We start from the raw sequence: 16,468 nt of genomic DNA, 5'->3' as shown, positions 1-16,468 counted from the left end.
AAGTAAATCATACTCAACTACTATAGTAAACAACTTTTCCTAATTAGGCCTACTCTGTATACATTTTATGATGAATAGTATCATTATATATTATGTTTAAAAAGCTTCTTGTGTTCATATATTTCTTTATAAAATGGCATAGCCTACTATGTACACTACCCTTCCTGAAATACAATTAATATTGTCATCATTCATTGATTTCATGTTAAAATAATATACAAATTCACTACCCTCTTTGAAGTACAATAATCAGTAAAAAAGAATCATAAGATTAATCCGGAAAAATAATCGTTAGATTAGTCGACTAATCGAAAAAATAATCGTTAGATTAGTCGACAGAAAAAATAATCGTTAGTTGCAGCTCTAGTTCAGAGCCAGTGCTAGTGCCAGTTCAGAGTTGGTTCGACTGACGAGCCTTCTAAGAACCGGTTTGCCTTTCCACATGCTAGAGAGCCACCCCAGAGCCAGGTCTTACGTCACTGTATACGTCTCATCTTTCTCAGCAACGCTAGCGAGGCAGCGGGAAACACAAACACTGAAACAAACCAGGCTTGTTCGAGATGCATCAGCGATGCGCAGACCGATCTGCATGTGATATCAAAATACCGCATGAGCGATTAAAAAGCATAAGGAGTCGTATGCTCTCTTTGTACTTTAATGTCATACGGCGATTGGTCTGGACAGCACCAATGCCTTCATCAACAATGGCGAATGTTGCTTTACTATTGATGCACATGGCTTTACGATCCTACATCGGCATCAAAACAGCGTATCCAGCGCATCCGTGCAGCTCACCGTGATTTGTATAGACGGAGATTACAATTGAGCCACTATTAGCTCCATTAGCTTCTATTTCAAAATGGCGGTCACAAGTTTGTGTTTGTCTTGTTGGTCACGGTAACCCCGCACCCAGCCCCTGACGCAAGAGGTTCTTACTTCTAGACCAGCAATGTTTTGGTGCTACTTAAGCATCACTTTTCCTGGTTCGGAGCTTTATGCTTTGGGTGTGGAAAGACAAGGAACCGATTTGAAACTAGGCTCTGGCTCCGAACCAGCACCAGCACTGCCTTGGTGGAAAAGGGGTATAAGGCCCTTCTCCCCTGATTGTTCAGTTTGGCTCTAAGAAGAGTCCTGGTGGTTCCAAACTTTATGGATTATGGAGGCCACTGTGCTCAATGGGACCTTCAATACTGCAGAAATTTTTCTGTACCCTTCCCCAGATCTGTGCCTCGATACAATCCTGTCTCGGAGGTCTACAGACAATTCCTTAGACTTCATGGCTTGGTTTGTGCTCTGCCACATTTTGAAAAAAGATTTCAAACAAACTTTCACGTTAACATTGAGGTATTGTTTCTAGAATTTTTGAGGAAAATTCATATTGGAATAAGACTGTAACATAAAACTAGATAAAAAAGTTAGTCGAGACAAACTTTAAGTTGGCTTTGAAAAAAAAATGGACTCCTGGCCAATAAATATTTCTTTAATTTAATTATCATAAACGGAAATGTGTGAATTCAGTAATTTTACTGCTATAATTTTTATACTGCAATCATTGGCAAGTGTTCTATATTCTGTATTTTGTATGTGAATTAATATTTTAAAATGAACCAATCATAAAAGTTATTCTTATGAATATGTAAGTTACGAATGTGTGTTATTGAAACTTTTTTATTATTTATTTATATTTATTTAGGCTGTCTTTTTCTATACCTTTTAAAAAAAACAGCTTATGACTATAAAGTTTTAACCTTGAAAGTGTTGAAAAAGGGTCACTGAACAAATTAGTTCACCAATGAACAAATGGGTGAGTCAAAAGAGTTGAGTCACTGAGAAGAATCACAATCACCATCACAGACTAAGGTAATGTTTGGTTAAAGGAATAGTTTACCCCAAAAAAAGTTGTTCCAAACCTGTATACATTTCTTTGTTCTGCTGTACCCAAAGGAAGATATTTGGAAGAATGTTTGTAACCCAGCAGATCTCTGCCCCCATTCCAAGTTCAGTTGACTTTAAACTGTAGACTACCATAGTATTTTTCCCTACTATGGTAGTCAATAGGGGCCGAGATCTGCTTTTCATTTTTGGGTGAACTGTCTCTTTAAAGGAACACTTTTTTTGAAAATAGGCTCATTTTACAAGTCCCCTAGAGTTAAATAGTTGAGTTTTACCGTTTTTGAATCCATTCAGCCGATCTTTGTATCTGGCGGTAGCACTTTTAGCATAGCTTAGCATACATCATTGATTCTGATCAGTCCATTAGCATCTCTTAAAAAAATGACCAAAGACACTTTCAATATTTTTCCTATTTAAAACTTGACTCTTCTACAGTTACATCGTGTGCTAAGACCAACTGAAAATGAAAAGTTGCGATTTTCTACACCTATATGGCTAGGAGCTACTTTCTCATTCCTGCGTAATAGTCGCGGATATTCACGGCCGTACCATGGCTGCAGCAGCACAATGATGGAACACAGCGCCTGAAAGTAGCCCCCAGCTAGGTAACTTTCAATGTGACCGGCTCTAAGTTAGTGTAGTTGCAGAGAAAGTTTCAGGCTTGCAGCCGACAAATTGTGTTGTGGATTTACCTGTCTGATTAGCCATGGTTCTGTGTGTTGTAAAGGGCTGTGATAGTAAGTCGAAGGTGTATACTACCACCATGATTCACAGAATACCAACGAATCATTGCGCCACTGCAGCCATGGTACGGCCGCGAAGATCCGCAACTATTACGCAGGAATGAGAAAGTAGTTCCTAGCCATATAGGTGTAGAAAATCGAAACTTTTAATTTTCAGTTGGTCTTAGCACGCGATGTAACTGTAGAAGAGTCAAGTTTTAAATAGGAAAAATATTGAAAGTGTCTGGTCATTTTTTGAATGAGATGCTAATGGACTGATTAGAATCAATAATGTATGCTAAGCTATGCTAAAAGTGCTACCGCCAGATACAAAGATCGGCTGAATGGATTCAAAAACGGAAAAACTCAACTATTTAACTCTAGGGGACTTGTAAAATGAGCCTATTTTCAAAAAAGTGGACTGTTCCTTTAAAGTCAACTGAACTTCAGTTCGGCGAGCTGTCATCCTTCTGCATGTATTACGGTAAGTAAACGGTGACGTAGAGACACACCTTCGCTCACGCGCTTGGCTCTGGTTGCCATGGAAGGTTATCAAGTGCAAACCCGGCTGAGGCAACGACACCCTGCGCAAAGACATTGACCCTGCCGGTTGGACCGGCGGATACTAGATAAAATACAGACCCCTGAGGTTGAAGGGGTGACGATTAGAAAGCAGTAAGGTCACCGTCTCACGTTTTACGCGTCTCATTAATAGTCAGTGCTTTAATGTGTTTGTTCGTTTGTTTGTTTAATGTATTGATTCTTTGATGTAAAAGACATGTGGATTAGACCAGTGACTGGTTGTTGACAAACCCTCTGTTTACGGTTATGACGAAACATGGTGTCCGGTCCTCAGCATCCTCTTCTCAGTGATGACGTAGCGCGACATTCGTTACTGCGCTGCGGATGACTAAGAAAATTACGATGTGGCAAGAATAAAAGATGCATGTCACTGAGTAGAGCGTAAAATGTTTTAAATTGTCCTTCGTTTTAATTTTAGTAAACCCATAACGTCGTTTCCACTAGTAGGTTGCGTATAGTGTCTTTATTTCGCAGTTTTCCCCCCTCTCTGCAGGTGCACTGTGTTTTTACAGCAGGAAGAGTCTGTCAGAATCAGTATGTCTGCATGGCTGCAGCAGGAGGCTGGTTCAACCAGTTCTGCTGAAGCCAAGAAATCAGAGCCCAGAGGCCAAGAGAAGAAATGCTGTAAGTACACAACATGCTTTCACATTCCACAGGATGTTGTTTTGAATCCCAGTTTAAACCAGCCTAAGGTGGTCAGCTGGTACGGCTGGTCTGTTTTAGTGGGGTTTTGAGATACTTCTCAACTGATGAGAATGCTTCCCACATAACAGTTTTGTCCCTGGCCTAGTACATTTAAACGACGGCTTGAATCATATAACAGTTGCCCTTCTTATAGTGTCAGCTGTCACTGAGGCCGCAAAACAGAAGTTCACTGTCAGACTAGATTAGAAATATACCCACTGCTTCCCTTTATTTAGATATGCATTGTCTGCTATGCTGGTATTAAATTGCAGATCAAGATAGAGACACGTTTGTTTAGGGTTTTTTCCCCAGTCATTATCAAATTGCTGAGGTAATGTTTCCTTCATACCTAATATTTTCATTTGGAAAAAAATGCATACCTAGATCTTAGAAATATCTAATAGAAACATTTATATTTAATAGTAGTCTAAAAAGAAATGTAATGGTCCATATTATTACAAAAGGACACATTAAAATTGATCAAATGTGACAGTAAAGACATTTAAAATGTTACACAATTGCTGTTCTTTTGAACTTTCTATTCCCCAAATTATTCTGAAAAATAAAATCTGTCACAGTTTCCACAAAAATATTAGACAGCACAACTGTTTTCAAATCAGCATATTAAAAGTATTTCTGAAGGATCGTGTGACACTGAAGACTGGAGTAATGAATAAAATTGGAATTTGCCATCACAGGAATAAGTTCCATTTGAAAATATATTAAAATAGAAAACAGCCTTTTTAAATAGTATTGTTTTTACTGTATATTTAATAATAAAAAAAACAGCCTTGGTGACCACAAGTGACTACTTTCAAAAAAATCTTTACAACCTTGATACAAGTTGTCAAAAGTCACAGTTTCAGGTCCTATTTTGTATTGTAGTTGTGAAAGTACCATAAACCCCCAAAAAAGTACAAACTCATACATTCTGTCATGCATCAGGCATGAAGTAATTGTGTTGTTTGATTTTATGTAATTTTTGGTGCAGATGCTGTTGGTGTTGGTATGTGAAATTTTAGTATTATATATTTGGCAGATTTAATTGATAGTACTGGAGATGGTAACTTCCTCCAGCCCATGATGCAGCTTGTGACACTGTCTGTCTTTTTTTTCTTTTCGTTTTTTGTCTGACCACAGCATGGGCGTCTTACATGACAAACTCCCCCACATTAATTGTCATGATCGGCCTCCCTGCCAGAGGCAAGACATACATGTCGAAGAAACTCACACGCTATCTCAACTGGATAGGCGTTCCCACAAAGGGTGAGTGGGCAGCTGGATTTAGACAGTTGCAACATATCAAATGACACTCACTATAAATATCATCTGTCTCCAATTTTAAATGCTCCATATATATATATAGAGGTTAAATTTGAACTTGTGTTGGCAACCAACACATTTAAAGAGGACCTATTATGCTTTTTTACATTTTCAACGTTCTTTAGTGTATAATGTTGCTGTTTGAGCATGAAAAAGATCTGTAAAGTTACAAAGTCACTGCAAAGGGAGTTATTCTCTATATTAGTAAGCACTGTTTCTGAACTCCCTGAAACGCCTCGATTGTAGTCTTGAGTTTTCTTCTAGGAATGTACACATCAGAATATCCCTCATTTAAATAAAGGCTAAGGCATGCGCAAAAAAATAAGTGGTGTAACATTTCCGAAATGCACTGGAAGAGGTTGACCAATTACAACAAACTTGTCCAGCCAACCAATCAGAGCACATTGTGCTTTTTGGTATTAGGGCTTCTCATGCTGCCTTCACATCGGAATTGTCGTAAATACGAGTTTCCTAATTAAAAATTGCACATGAACGCCATTTGTAGTCACTCACTTCAATGCAACGAGCTTGTAATCACAACTTCAGAAGTGGGAATAAATATATTTCCGATAGCATGTGAAGGCAGCAGTAAATACAGGAACTGAACAGTGTTAAGGGGGTCCTATTATGCCCCTTTTTACAAGATGTAAAATAAGTTTATGTGAAGTTTTCGCTCAAAATACCCCACAGATAATTTTTATAGCATGTTAAAATTGTCACTTTTTGAAGGGGAGCAAAAATACGCTGTTTTTGTGTGTGTACCTTTAAATGCAAATGAGTTGCTGCTCCCCACCCCCCTTCAGGAAGAGGGCGGAGCTTCAAGAGCTCATGTTAGCAGCTCCAATTACCTCACGCAGACACGCACTGAAAATGTCTGAAACTGTTCAGCCTTTTATGATCAAACCGGAGTCGGACAATGATGGAGAGACTCGAGAAGAAGTGACAACATGTTGAATGAGACAGGATGCTTCTGAATGGTTAGTTGATGAATTTATGTAGCTGATGTGGAATTAACTATCTTCAAGTCATCGATTAGCATGTTCTGATATGTTGCCTGCAGAGCCAGAGAATATATGCTGCATGAAGATAGAACTGGTGTAGTTTAGTTTAATTACAGTTATAACTTATGTTGTCATCTTCTCAACATGGCCTTTGTTGCGTGTTTCCGGGGGTGGGGTTTATGTAAATTTTAGGGTTAGTGATGATGTCACTAACCCGTGAAGAAGTCCCTACCCTCCCTTCGTTGTAGTCCCTACCAGCCGTTTGTTGTAGTCCTTAAAAAGTAAGTTCTGTAAAATAAAATATCTCCCTCTGCTTTGAATTTTGAGCGTCGTAACTTAAGCAGATGTTGTTTATGCTCTAACAGCAACATTACACACAAACTAAAACGAACTAACTAAAAGTTAAAAAAGCACCCCTTTAATGACAGACTGGGAAAAGAGGTGCTGCAACAATGTAAAATATATTTAAAAAAGAATGTTTTTTTTTTTATTCAATCACGAAGACCTATTCTAGTACATAAATCAATACTTTGTAAAACGGGTGTAATATGGCCTCTTTCAACTCAATCTCTCTTGAATGCATCATGACCCACAATACAAGTGTATTAATCACTGTAACTGAAGTCAGAGGTTTTGACTTGACCTGTTCCATCTTTTCATACATAATGATTCACCTTGATGCAGTACAGTTGTGCGAAAACTAAACAAGACAATGTAGAGATTAACCATCATTTCTTGTTTATTGGTTCATTGTGCAGTGTTTAATCTTGGTGTGTACCGGAGGGAAGCGGTTAAAGCATACAAGTCCTATGATTTCTTCAGACATGACAATGAGGAAGCCATGAAGATACGGAAGTAGGATTATATCTTTTGTGTGTGATTAAATGGAAGAGTTCCCCCCAAATAATGAAAGTTGTGTCATTGTGTCACCCTCATGTTGTTCCAAACCTGTACGACTTTCTTTCTTTCTTTACAGTGTTAATATAGTGTATATGTAATAATAATGTATAACAAGAAACTAACATTAGCCAGTTAGACTAATATGATGGCAGAAAACATAAAAGATGTTTCAACACATTTCCTGAAGGTTACATCAGTGACATCTGACAGGATAGTTTGTGTTTTTCCTGAGAACTGTTGCATTTTTCAATTTTTAATTAATCATAATGGCTATATTTGCATCCCAATTAGACAGTGTGCCTTGGTGGCTCTGCAAGATGTCAAGACCTACTTTAATGAGGAATGTGGACAAATAGCTGTAAGGTTTTACCTTTTTCTCTGTTTAAATCAATTATTTACTTTAATGTGGTGTGGAGTGTTGAAGAATAGTAATGAGTATTTCACTACTATATATAGATAATCATGAGGCATTTTTTTCCTTTTAAGGTATTTGATGCCACAAACACAACCCGGGAGAGGCGGGATCTCATATTAAATTTTGTACAGGACAATGCATACAAGGTAGCCAAATGTGCAATTTAAACGTTCATAAGATGATTTATCTTTGTGTAGAAGTGATGTGCGATGATAATTTTCCTATTTCTGTGTGTTTATCTTTGCAGGTGTTTTTTGTGGAGTCCGTATGTGATGATCCAGAGGTTATTGCCGCTAACATCCTGGTATGTTGTGATGTTTGTTTGGTTTGCTCATTCATTGTTCATTATTTTCTCAACAGTTGTCTCTTATGCGCCTTTTTTCAGGAAGTCAAGGTTTCAAGTCCAGATTATCCAGAAAGACACAGAGAGAGAGTCATGGGTGATTTCCTAAAACGCATTGAATGTTATAAAGTCACTTATCAACCACTAGATCCCGATGAATATGACAAGTAAGAATGTTTTGAAAACAGACACATAATGGCATATCTAAATATATATACATTTTCTTTGGAATACATCTATTTTTGCTTCAAAGTGCCCCTATTTTGCTATTTTAAAGGTTCCTAATTTTGTTTTGGAGGTATCCTACAATAGGTTTACATCCAAGGTCAAAAAATACTTTAATTTTCTCATAATATACAATGCAACATCACTGCTTTTCTCAAAGTGTATGAAATGGTTAAATTGATTCTGTCTCACTAAACCTCTCCTGTTCGAGAGCCTGCTCTGATTGGTCAGATATGTTGTGATTGGTCTACAGTTTAAAGCAAAACTCCCATTACCATATTTACATTTCAGCTCCAGAGGCTTCCTCAGCACTTGTACACACAGTGATACGAACAGTAACTGCCACTGGTTTTACCGTATCAATACGAGTCCTCTCGCAGAGCAGAAAACAGCGTCTTCTCGACATGTGCACAACACAAACCAAACTCTTCCAGGTCACCACTATGCGGGCAGCCAATGAAGACGATAGGCAAATTTGTTTCAAACCTATATAGGTTTGTGCATGAAGTAAGACTGGAGTTAATGTCGATTTCTCGTTTCAGGAAGTTCAGAATCGGTTCTTTAGTTTGGGAGACAATAACTCTGTTTATCATGCACTTTGATCTTTGGAACTTTGCAGACATTTTACATTCACAAACAGTTGTATTACACACTACATGAAAGGTAATATCCGAAAAAGCATAATTGGGGCTCTTTAGATTTTAAAATCTTTGTTTTGTTTTTTTTCAGGGACCTGTCCTTCATCAAGGTGATGAATGTGGGCCGTCGGTTCCTGGTAAACCGTGTCCAGGACTACATCCAGAGCAAGATTGTCTACTACCTAATGAACATCCACGTACACTCGCACTCCATCTACCTCTGCAGGCACGGAGAAAGCGAGCACAACGTCCAGGGCCGCATCGGAGGAGACTCTGAACTCTCCCCCCAAGGGAGACAGGTCTGAACTCATTCATTGCTGACTTTATAGTGCTTATTCATCAGAAGATGCTTGACTTTCTCTCTCCTTTGCGTGTAGTTTGCAAAGTCCCTGCGTGGGTTCATTGAGGAGCATAAGCTGTTCGACTTGAAGGTTTGGACCAGCCAGTTAAGGAGAACCATCCAGACAGCTGAGGAGCTGGGTGTTCCCTATGAACAGTGGAAAATCCTCAATGAGATAGATGCCGTTAGTATGCCAAGGTCCCAGCGGAGATTACATGCCGTTTTTATGTATTGTATGTTCATTCATAAGCAATGTGTTCTCTAAAACAGGGTGTATGTGAGGAGATGACCTATGAAATGATCCAGAACACATTCCCAGAAGAGTTTGCTTTAAGGGATCAGGACAAGTACCACTACAGATATCCAGGAGGAGAGGTACAGTATGTCATGAACTTTCCACTTTGTTACAGTTCTTCAGAGTATGTCTCTTCTAACTCTCTGTAGGTTTGTTGGTTTTTTGTGGGAAGGTCTGACTATTTTAAAAGGCTCTCTTTTCTTGTAGTCGTATATGGACCTGGTTCAGCGACTGGAACCTGTGATTATGGAGCTTGAGAGACAAGGCAATGTACTAGTTGTCTGCCATCAGGCGGTTATGCGCTGCCTACTAGCTTATTTCTTGGACAAGAGTGCAGGCAAGATGCATTTGCATTTTGAAAAGAATGCTAAAACCTGGCTTCATATATAAACTGTCTATTGGTTTATAATTTTTTACCAAGATCGTATATATATCAACCAACTAGATATCTGAGCAGAATATGCAGCAACAGTGATTAGCATCACAGAAATGTACATCAACTGAAAACTCATTTTTTCTTTGTTCTCAGATGATCTCCCCTATTTGAAATGTCCCCTTCACACTATCATGAAGCTCACTCCTGTTGCCTATGGTGGGTTGAACAGTTGTTTCCTCACTTTTGCAGGCATACACATGAAAATTCTGCTCACAGAAAATTTTGTATGATGTTTTAGGTTGCAAAGTGGAAATGTTTTATCTGAATGTGGAGGCAGTGAATACGCATCGGGACCGACCACTGGTGAGTCCACATCTGTTTCTGTGGTGTTCTCTCTGGCAGTATGAAATATTAATGGAGGATATTAAATATTAATTTAAAAATAATTAGTGCCACATTTATCTCTCAGATTTGGATTTTTCTCCAGTAATTTGTTTGAAGCTTCACAACAAGCATGCTATATTTCTTACAGTAAAGCTTTTGATATCTTATAGGCTTTTGATTGGTAATCGCAATTTCATCACTGCATGTTTGCCATCTGTGATGCTTGTTGTTTTTCTTAGAGAACATTGGTTAAAGCAATTTTCTGGGTTTAATACAATTTAAACTCTATCCACAGCATCTGTGATGTGCTGTCAATTAACACAGGAAATAATTTTGACTCCTTACAAAAAATTGTTTATGGGGACATTGCAGTGGGATAAAGGTTAAATTGCTTACTTCAATATGTCAACTGTAAAACTGGTAACACAGTAACTTTCACATTCCGTGTGCAAGGATACCAAAAAGAGAAAATTTCAGAATTGCAACTTGCTCAAATAACACATTTGAAGAAAATCTGATGCAAAAAAAACATCTGTGTTTTTAAACCATATATGCCTTCCCTCATAGACTTCTACTCTGAGCAGTGTAAAATTGTTAAAAATGGTTTCCGTTAATTGAAAAAAAAAACTGAAATAAAATAAAATTAAATATAAATATATGATGAAAAACTTAAAGTATAAATTAAATTTATAAAATAGAAATGTTGCAAACGGAAATTGGCAACTAACTGGAATAATATGCTAAAATAACTAAAACATAAATTAATAAAATGTGACCCTGGGTCATAAGTCGCCCATAAGTCGCACGGGTATATTTGTGGTAATAGCCAACAATGCATTGTATGGGTCAAAATTATAGTTTTTTCTTTTATGCCAAAAATCATTAGGATATTAAGTAAAAATCATGTTCCATGAAGATATTTTGTAAATTTCCTACTGTAAATATAACATTTATTATTAGTAGTAATATGCATTGCTAAGGACTTCATTTGGACAACTTTAAAGGCGATATTTCTCAATATTTAGATTTTTTTTTGCACCCTCAGATTTTCAAGATAGTTGTATCTCGCCCAAATATTGTCCTATCCTAACAGACCATACATCAATGGAAAGCATTTATTTATTTATATATATTTTTTTACAGATTATGTATAAATCTCACTTTCAAAAGCTATTTCAAAATATCAATAAATACTATAATAGTATATAAAGAATTCTAAAATGACACAGATTCTAAGCGGATCGCTGTAAATGTAATTTTTGTTCTTTTTAACTGAATGATGGGTCAAAATTTGTATCTATGTTAACCTGTTAACCCATAACACACTTTAAGCTATGTTCTCTTTTGCTTAATCAAACTGTCAGTCAAATGGTTTGATTAAAAATCTTCTTGCTCTTGTGATTATTCACCTCATCAGAGTGAGGTTCGACCTTCCCCTCTATATGTTGTTGATTTACAAGAATATTTGTACAGTTGTGATGTAGCCTACAGTTTTGTGTGTTCATCAGTCTCAGCAGCCTGTGGTTGTACTGTAACTGTGGGTTTGTGTTGTGAGTTATGCTTATCCATGTGTTGAACGCTCCATTGAACGACATTGTGCTTTAGTGGCGTGTTTTTCATCGCTGTAGATAATGTTAATCTGGAGTCATTTGTGATACTTTTTAGTCTGTTTATATTGATTAATGTGTATTATCTTTGGGATTATCCTACTTGGAGCTAGCATGAGACTGAAGACTTAAGTGCCTTGTTCGCTATTGAGATGTGTGCTAAGATATGCTATGAGCTATGTGTAGGCCAGTGGTGTCCAAACTCAGTCCTGGAGGGCCACTGTCCTGCAGAGGTTAGCTCCAACTTGCCTCAACAAACCTGCCTGAAAGTTTCTAGTATGCCTAGTAAGACCTTGATTAGCTGTTCAGCTGAACTCTTCAGGACAGTGGTCCTCCAGGAGCAGGATTGGACACCCTTGGTGTAGGCAGTCTCTCTTTTTAACCCAGCCAGTCTCTCCCATCTCAACCCAGGGGAAAGTCAGACGAGACTCTGCCCCTCTGCTGCTAAGGCGGAATAGTTACACCCCACTTTCCAGTCACGACCAGGTTAAGCGGCCCCGCCTCTACAGCGCTGACAACCGGTCCTGGCTGCCCCTTGCCCCCTCCCCCACTGCCCTGCACTTCCCTGACACGCCAGACGGGGCGCTGCTGCTTCAGCAAAGCCAAGTTAGTGTCAGACTCTAAAGCCCTGTCATATTAAATGGGCTCGATTGAGTGATGTCCTGACATAAACCCACCCTCACCCTGGTGTTCTGAATCACCTGTGAATGTCACAACCAGTACTGATTGTGCTAAACGCATGAAATAATTTCAGTTTGGCAGTCTCCTCTATTTTTGTTCCTTGTTTTTATGTAACCGCATGTTCTGAACTCTTTGTTCAGCTTGAGCTTCTTTTTTGTTTTCCTGTATGGGTACATGCCACAGATCATACAATATTCATAACATACCAGCTAACAGTTCTAACTGGCATTATCCTACTTGTCTTTGTGGCAACAACATGTACAAATCTAATCGTTTTCTTCTAATCAGTTTACTTCGTTTCCCTAAGAAAATCAGTTGCCAATTTTATTTCATGTGCTTACAGGAATAGTTCTCCCAAAAATGAAAATTGTGTCATCATTTATTTGGAACTTTTTGTTCCAAACTTTCTTTCTTCCGTGGAACATAAAACGTTTAGAAGAAATTTAGCTGCTCTTTTCCACACAATGAAAGTGAATGGTGACCAAAAATGACTTGCGTAAAATATAAGTAATTTTAAAATCCCATGCTTACCCTGGTCACCATTAGCTTTCATTGTATGGAAGCGAGCAGTGTAACATATTTTATGTCCTGCAGAAGAACGAAAGTCTTTGGAATGACATGAGGGTGAGTAAATGATCACCGAATGTTAGTTTTTGGGTGAACTCTGTCTTCAAACTGATGTTATGCTTCAGTAATCAACGATCCATGTCCATGTTTTACTCTGAACATGCAAACTTGTCCTTACGCTTCAGTTGTCTTCTCCATATTTGTCTCTCCTCTTTCCACTTCATCCTTCTCTCTCTGTTCTCACAGTCTCGTGTGGTTGGCAGTCATCTGTGAGTACTCCATAGCATTTTTAAAACGTTTTTTTTTTTTTTTGGTATACGTGTTATGTCAGAAACATTTTTTGATTTGTATGTTGATTCTCGGTTATCTTTTCTGCCAACTTTCTTATAACCTGCATTTATGTTGGAAGATTCGATCACAATCTTGTTTCTATATGCGTGTTTGTTATGCCTTGAAATGTGCAGATGTTCAGAAACGCAGCAGAATCAGGTTTTCCAGTTGTCCTGTGTCGTGACATGTCTTGGTAGAGAATTCAGTTTACCTTTTCAAACGCTTTAATAAGTTATTACACCAAGTAAAAGTATTATTAATACACTGCAATCATATAGTTCCAGGATGAGCATATTGAGTTGTTTAGTCAAGTCCACCTTTCAAATTGTGCAGTTTTATAGAGTGCCTTTATAAAGTGATCGGAAAGTCATGCCATGCATTTTTTCTTTTCTTTTTTCTTTAAAAAAAGTAGTTTGAATTGTGTTTTAAATTAAATCTAAAGGGGCCTATATAGGTTCTGAAGACAGTTTGATACTTAGATACTGATACTCCTTATATTGAAGTTTAACTTCATCTCTTTTTTTTTTTTTTGAGGAATCATTGTGTGAAGGAATCAACTTTGACTGCCCAGACGAAGCTAATGACTGTTTCCGCTTCTGAGTGAGATGGGAGAATTTCCAAAATCCTGTATGACACTGAAACTTTTCTTTTAGAATCTCCCCCTGACTCCCAACCTCCTGCTTGCTTTATCAGTGTTGTGACTACATTTCCCATCAACCCCCTGCATGACAAATCACCACTGCTATGACTAGAATGAATTCATCATTTATCATCACTATATATAACATATATACAATATATACACAGCTCAAGTATTGCTTCCTAATATTGTGTTGGTCCCCCTTTTGCTGCCAAAACAGCCCTGACCCGTCGAGGCATGGACTCCACTAGACCCCTGAAGGAGTGCTGTGGTATCTGGCACCAAGATGTTAGCAGCAGATCCTTTAAATCCTGTAAGTTGCGAGGTGGTGCCTCCATTGGTTCGGACTTGTTTTTTCAGCACATGATGCTCGATTGGATTGAGATCTGGGGAATTTGGAGGCCAAATCAACACTTCAAACTTGTGGTTGTGCTCCTCAAACCATTCCTTAACCATTTGTTATTAGACTTAAAGGATCTGCTGCTAACATCTCGGTGCCAGATACCACAGCACTCCTTCAGGGGTCTAGTGTACTCCATGCTTTGACGGGTCAGGGCTGTTTTGGCAGCAAAAGGGGGACCAACACAATATTAGTCATAATGTTATGCCTGATCGGTGTATATAAACATATTTATTTTAAACGATGATGCCTTATTGAAGATTAAACATTGAGATCCCCTCTATGACCTGAATGTTCTCTGATAGAACTTGAACACAAACATGTGTTGTGTAAATGATGATGACCTCCATACAGAGTCTGTGTTGCAACACAATGTTGTTTGCAATGAAGCATTTTCACAATCATAACTATTACAACATCTTCATATATACCATAGTCAGTCATCAGAAAGAAGACGAGCCTTATTCAGGGAATTAATGGAATTGAGATTTGACACAGATGGAGGAAAGGATTGTATATTATAACAGATTGTGTCTTCAAGGAATGCACTAACTGAGACAGTGAAAGTACAATGAAATTTTGATCAATGATTTTCTTAATAAGAATGATATTTATGGGATAATGTACAAAGTTAGCTATTCATGTGGTATTTTTATAGAAATGTATTTGTGTGTCGCATCATATCAAAATGACAGGGATTTGTAGGATGCAGTGTGTAAATGAAGTATATTTTATAAGTCAGGTCACTGCTGATGATGCTAGGAAATATAGTTTTTATTAAGGTTTGGAATGTACTCTAAACAGACCTGAACAGCGCTTTAAGATAGGAATGTTTTCTCTGGTTAAGTGTTTGTTAAAACTGGAATTACTAGTTTACATGTCGGATTATATTTCAGTGTGAGGAGCTGCACTATTCTCAGCATGTCAACCAATGACATTGGATAAAATAGTTGATGCATAAAATGCCCATAGACATTTCATGGTTGAATGTTTAAGGAAAAAATGTAATGAAACTGTTCACTACAACTTTTCGTTTTTATTTTACTTCATTGCGTTTAATCACATTTTTGCCTCACTACATCATTTGAAATGAAGGTGTGACAAATTCATTTTTAAATGCAATGTCAATTACCCATGATGACCAGTGTCCTGGACATTAAGACCATCAGCACTTGTTTATGTTTGTTATGTTCGTTCGACCCTCCTGCATAAAACTAGCAGTTTTCACTACAACCAAGGTGCATACAATCCAAGCATGCATCACCACTAGTGACTTTCAACTGTTATAAATCATACATGATGTTACAATGGCAATGGCACAGAATATAAAATATATTATATTCAAACCGTAGAAAGTTACCTGGAACATTGCTTTTTTCAAATACACACAATTAAACAACTATTTCAAACTTCCATTAATGTGCGTCTTAGTGTGTGTGCGCATGTGCATGTTTTTCTATCCCGGTAGGGACTTCAACCTAAATGCACACAGAGTCATAGGGACTCGTGTCACCGTGGGGACCTAAATTGAGGTCCCCATGAGGAAACAAGCTTATAAGCTTATATTTTAGATCTAAAAATGCAGACAGTTTTGTGTGATGATGGGTAGGTCTCAGGGTAGAGTTAAAGTGGATGGAATATACAGTTTGAACAGTATAAAACCATTATGTCTATGGAGAGTCCCCACAAAGATAGTAAACCAGACGTGTGTGTGTGTCCTGGTAAACCCTACCTGATGTAATTTTTTGGACCTTATGAGGATTTTCTTTTGTCCCCATGAAGAAAACAGCTTATAAATCATACTAAATTCTTTTTTTTTTTTCGTTTCTTTTTTTGAAATTGTAAAAATGCTGAAAGTTTTCTGTGATGGGTATGTTAAGGTGTTAGGGGATGGAGTATAGAGTTTGTTCAGTATTAAAAATTATTGGGAAGTCCCCAGTGGTGGTAAGTAATGAAGTAAAAATACTTTGTTACTTTACTTAAGTATTTTTTTCGGGGATCTTTACTTTACTTGAGTATGTTTTATTTGCATCTACTTTCACTCTTACTCCACTACAATATTAAAGACAAAGTTTACTTTTTACTCCAATACATTTCCCCATGCCCGCTCCAAGTATTTATT

The 16,468-nt window shown here is 37.7% G+C and overlaps 1 protein-coding gene across 3 annotated transcripts; it reads left to right on the top strand.

Moving 5' to 3' along the window:
- The first annotated feature begins 3,118 nt into the window (after nucleotides 1-3,118).
- pfkfb2b (6-phosphofructo-2-kinase/fructose-2,6-biphosphatase 2b) lies at nucleotides 3,119-15,760 on the top strand. 3 transcript variants are annotated; one of them, XM_079845254.1, is made up of 17 exons: nucleotides 3,164-3,290; nucleotides 3,691-3,821; nucleotides 5,022-5,147; nucleotides 6,964-7,060; nucleotides 7,397-7,463; nucleotides 7,592-7,666; nucleotides 7,768-7,824; nucleotides 7,906-8,030; nucleotides 8,818-9,025; nucleotides 9,104-9,250; nucleotides 9,337-9,441; nucleotides 9,569-9,698; nucleotides 9,891-9,953; nucleotides 10,036-10,100; nucleotides 12,140-12,334; nucleotides 13,223-13,245; nucleotides 13,841-15,760. In XM_079845254.1, exons 2-17 carry the CDS (start codon nucleotides 3,734-3,736, stop codon nucleotides 13,908-13,910), a joined length of 1,641 nt encoding a protein of 546 aa, XP_079701380.1. In that variant the 5' UTR covers nucleotides 3,164-3,290; nucleotides 3,691-3,733; the 3' UTR covers nucleotides 13,911-15,760. The 3 variants fall into 3 exon arrangements, with proteins under 3 accessions (XP_079701381.1, XP_079701382.1, XP_079701380.1); XM_079845255.1 differs by lacking the exons at nucleotides 12,140-12,334; nucleotides 13,223-13,245; nucleotides 13,841-15,760 and having other exon boundaries at nucleotides 3,119-3,295; nucleotides 10,036-10,738; XM_079845256.1 differs by lacking the exons at nucleotides 12,140-12,334; nucleotides 13,223-13,245; nucleotides 13,841-15,760 and having other exon boundaries at nucleotides 3,134-3,290; nucleotides 3,691-3,825; nucleotides 10,036-10,738.
- Nucleotides 15,761-16,468: the final 708 nt, after the last annotated feature.

Source organism: Gobio gobio, assembly GCF_949357685.1.
Source record: "Gobio gobio genome assembly, chromosome: 19".
NCBI lineage: Eukaryota > Metazoa > Chordata > Actinopteri > Cypriniformes > Gobionidae > Gobio > Gobio gobio.
Note: the sequence above shows the minus strand (reverse complement) of the source record. Positions and strands in the feature narration are given on the sequence as shown.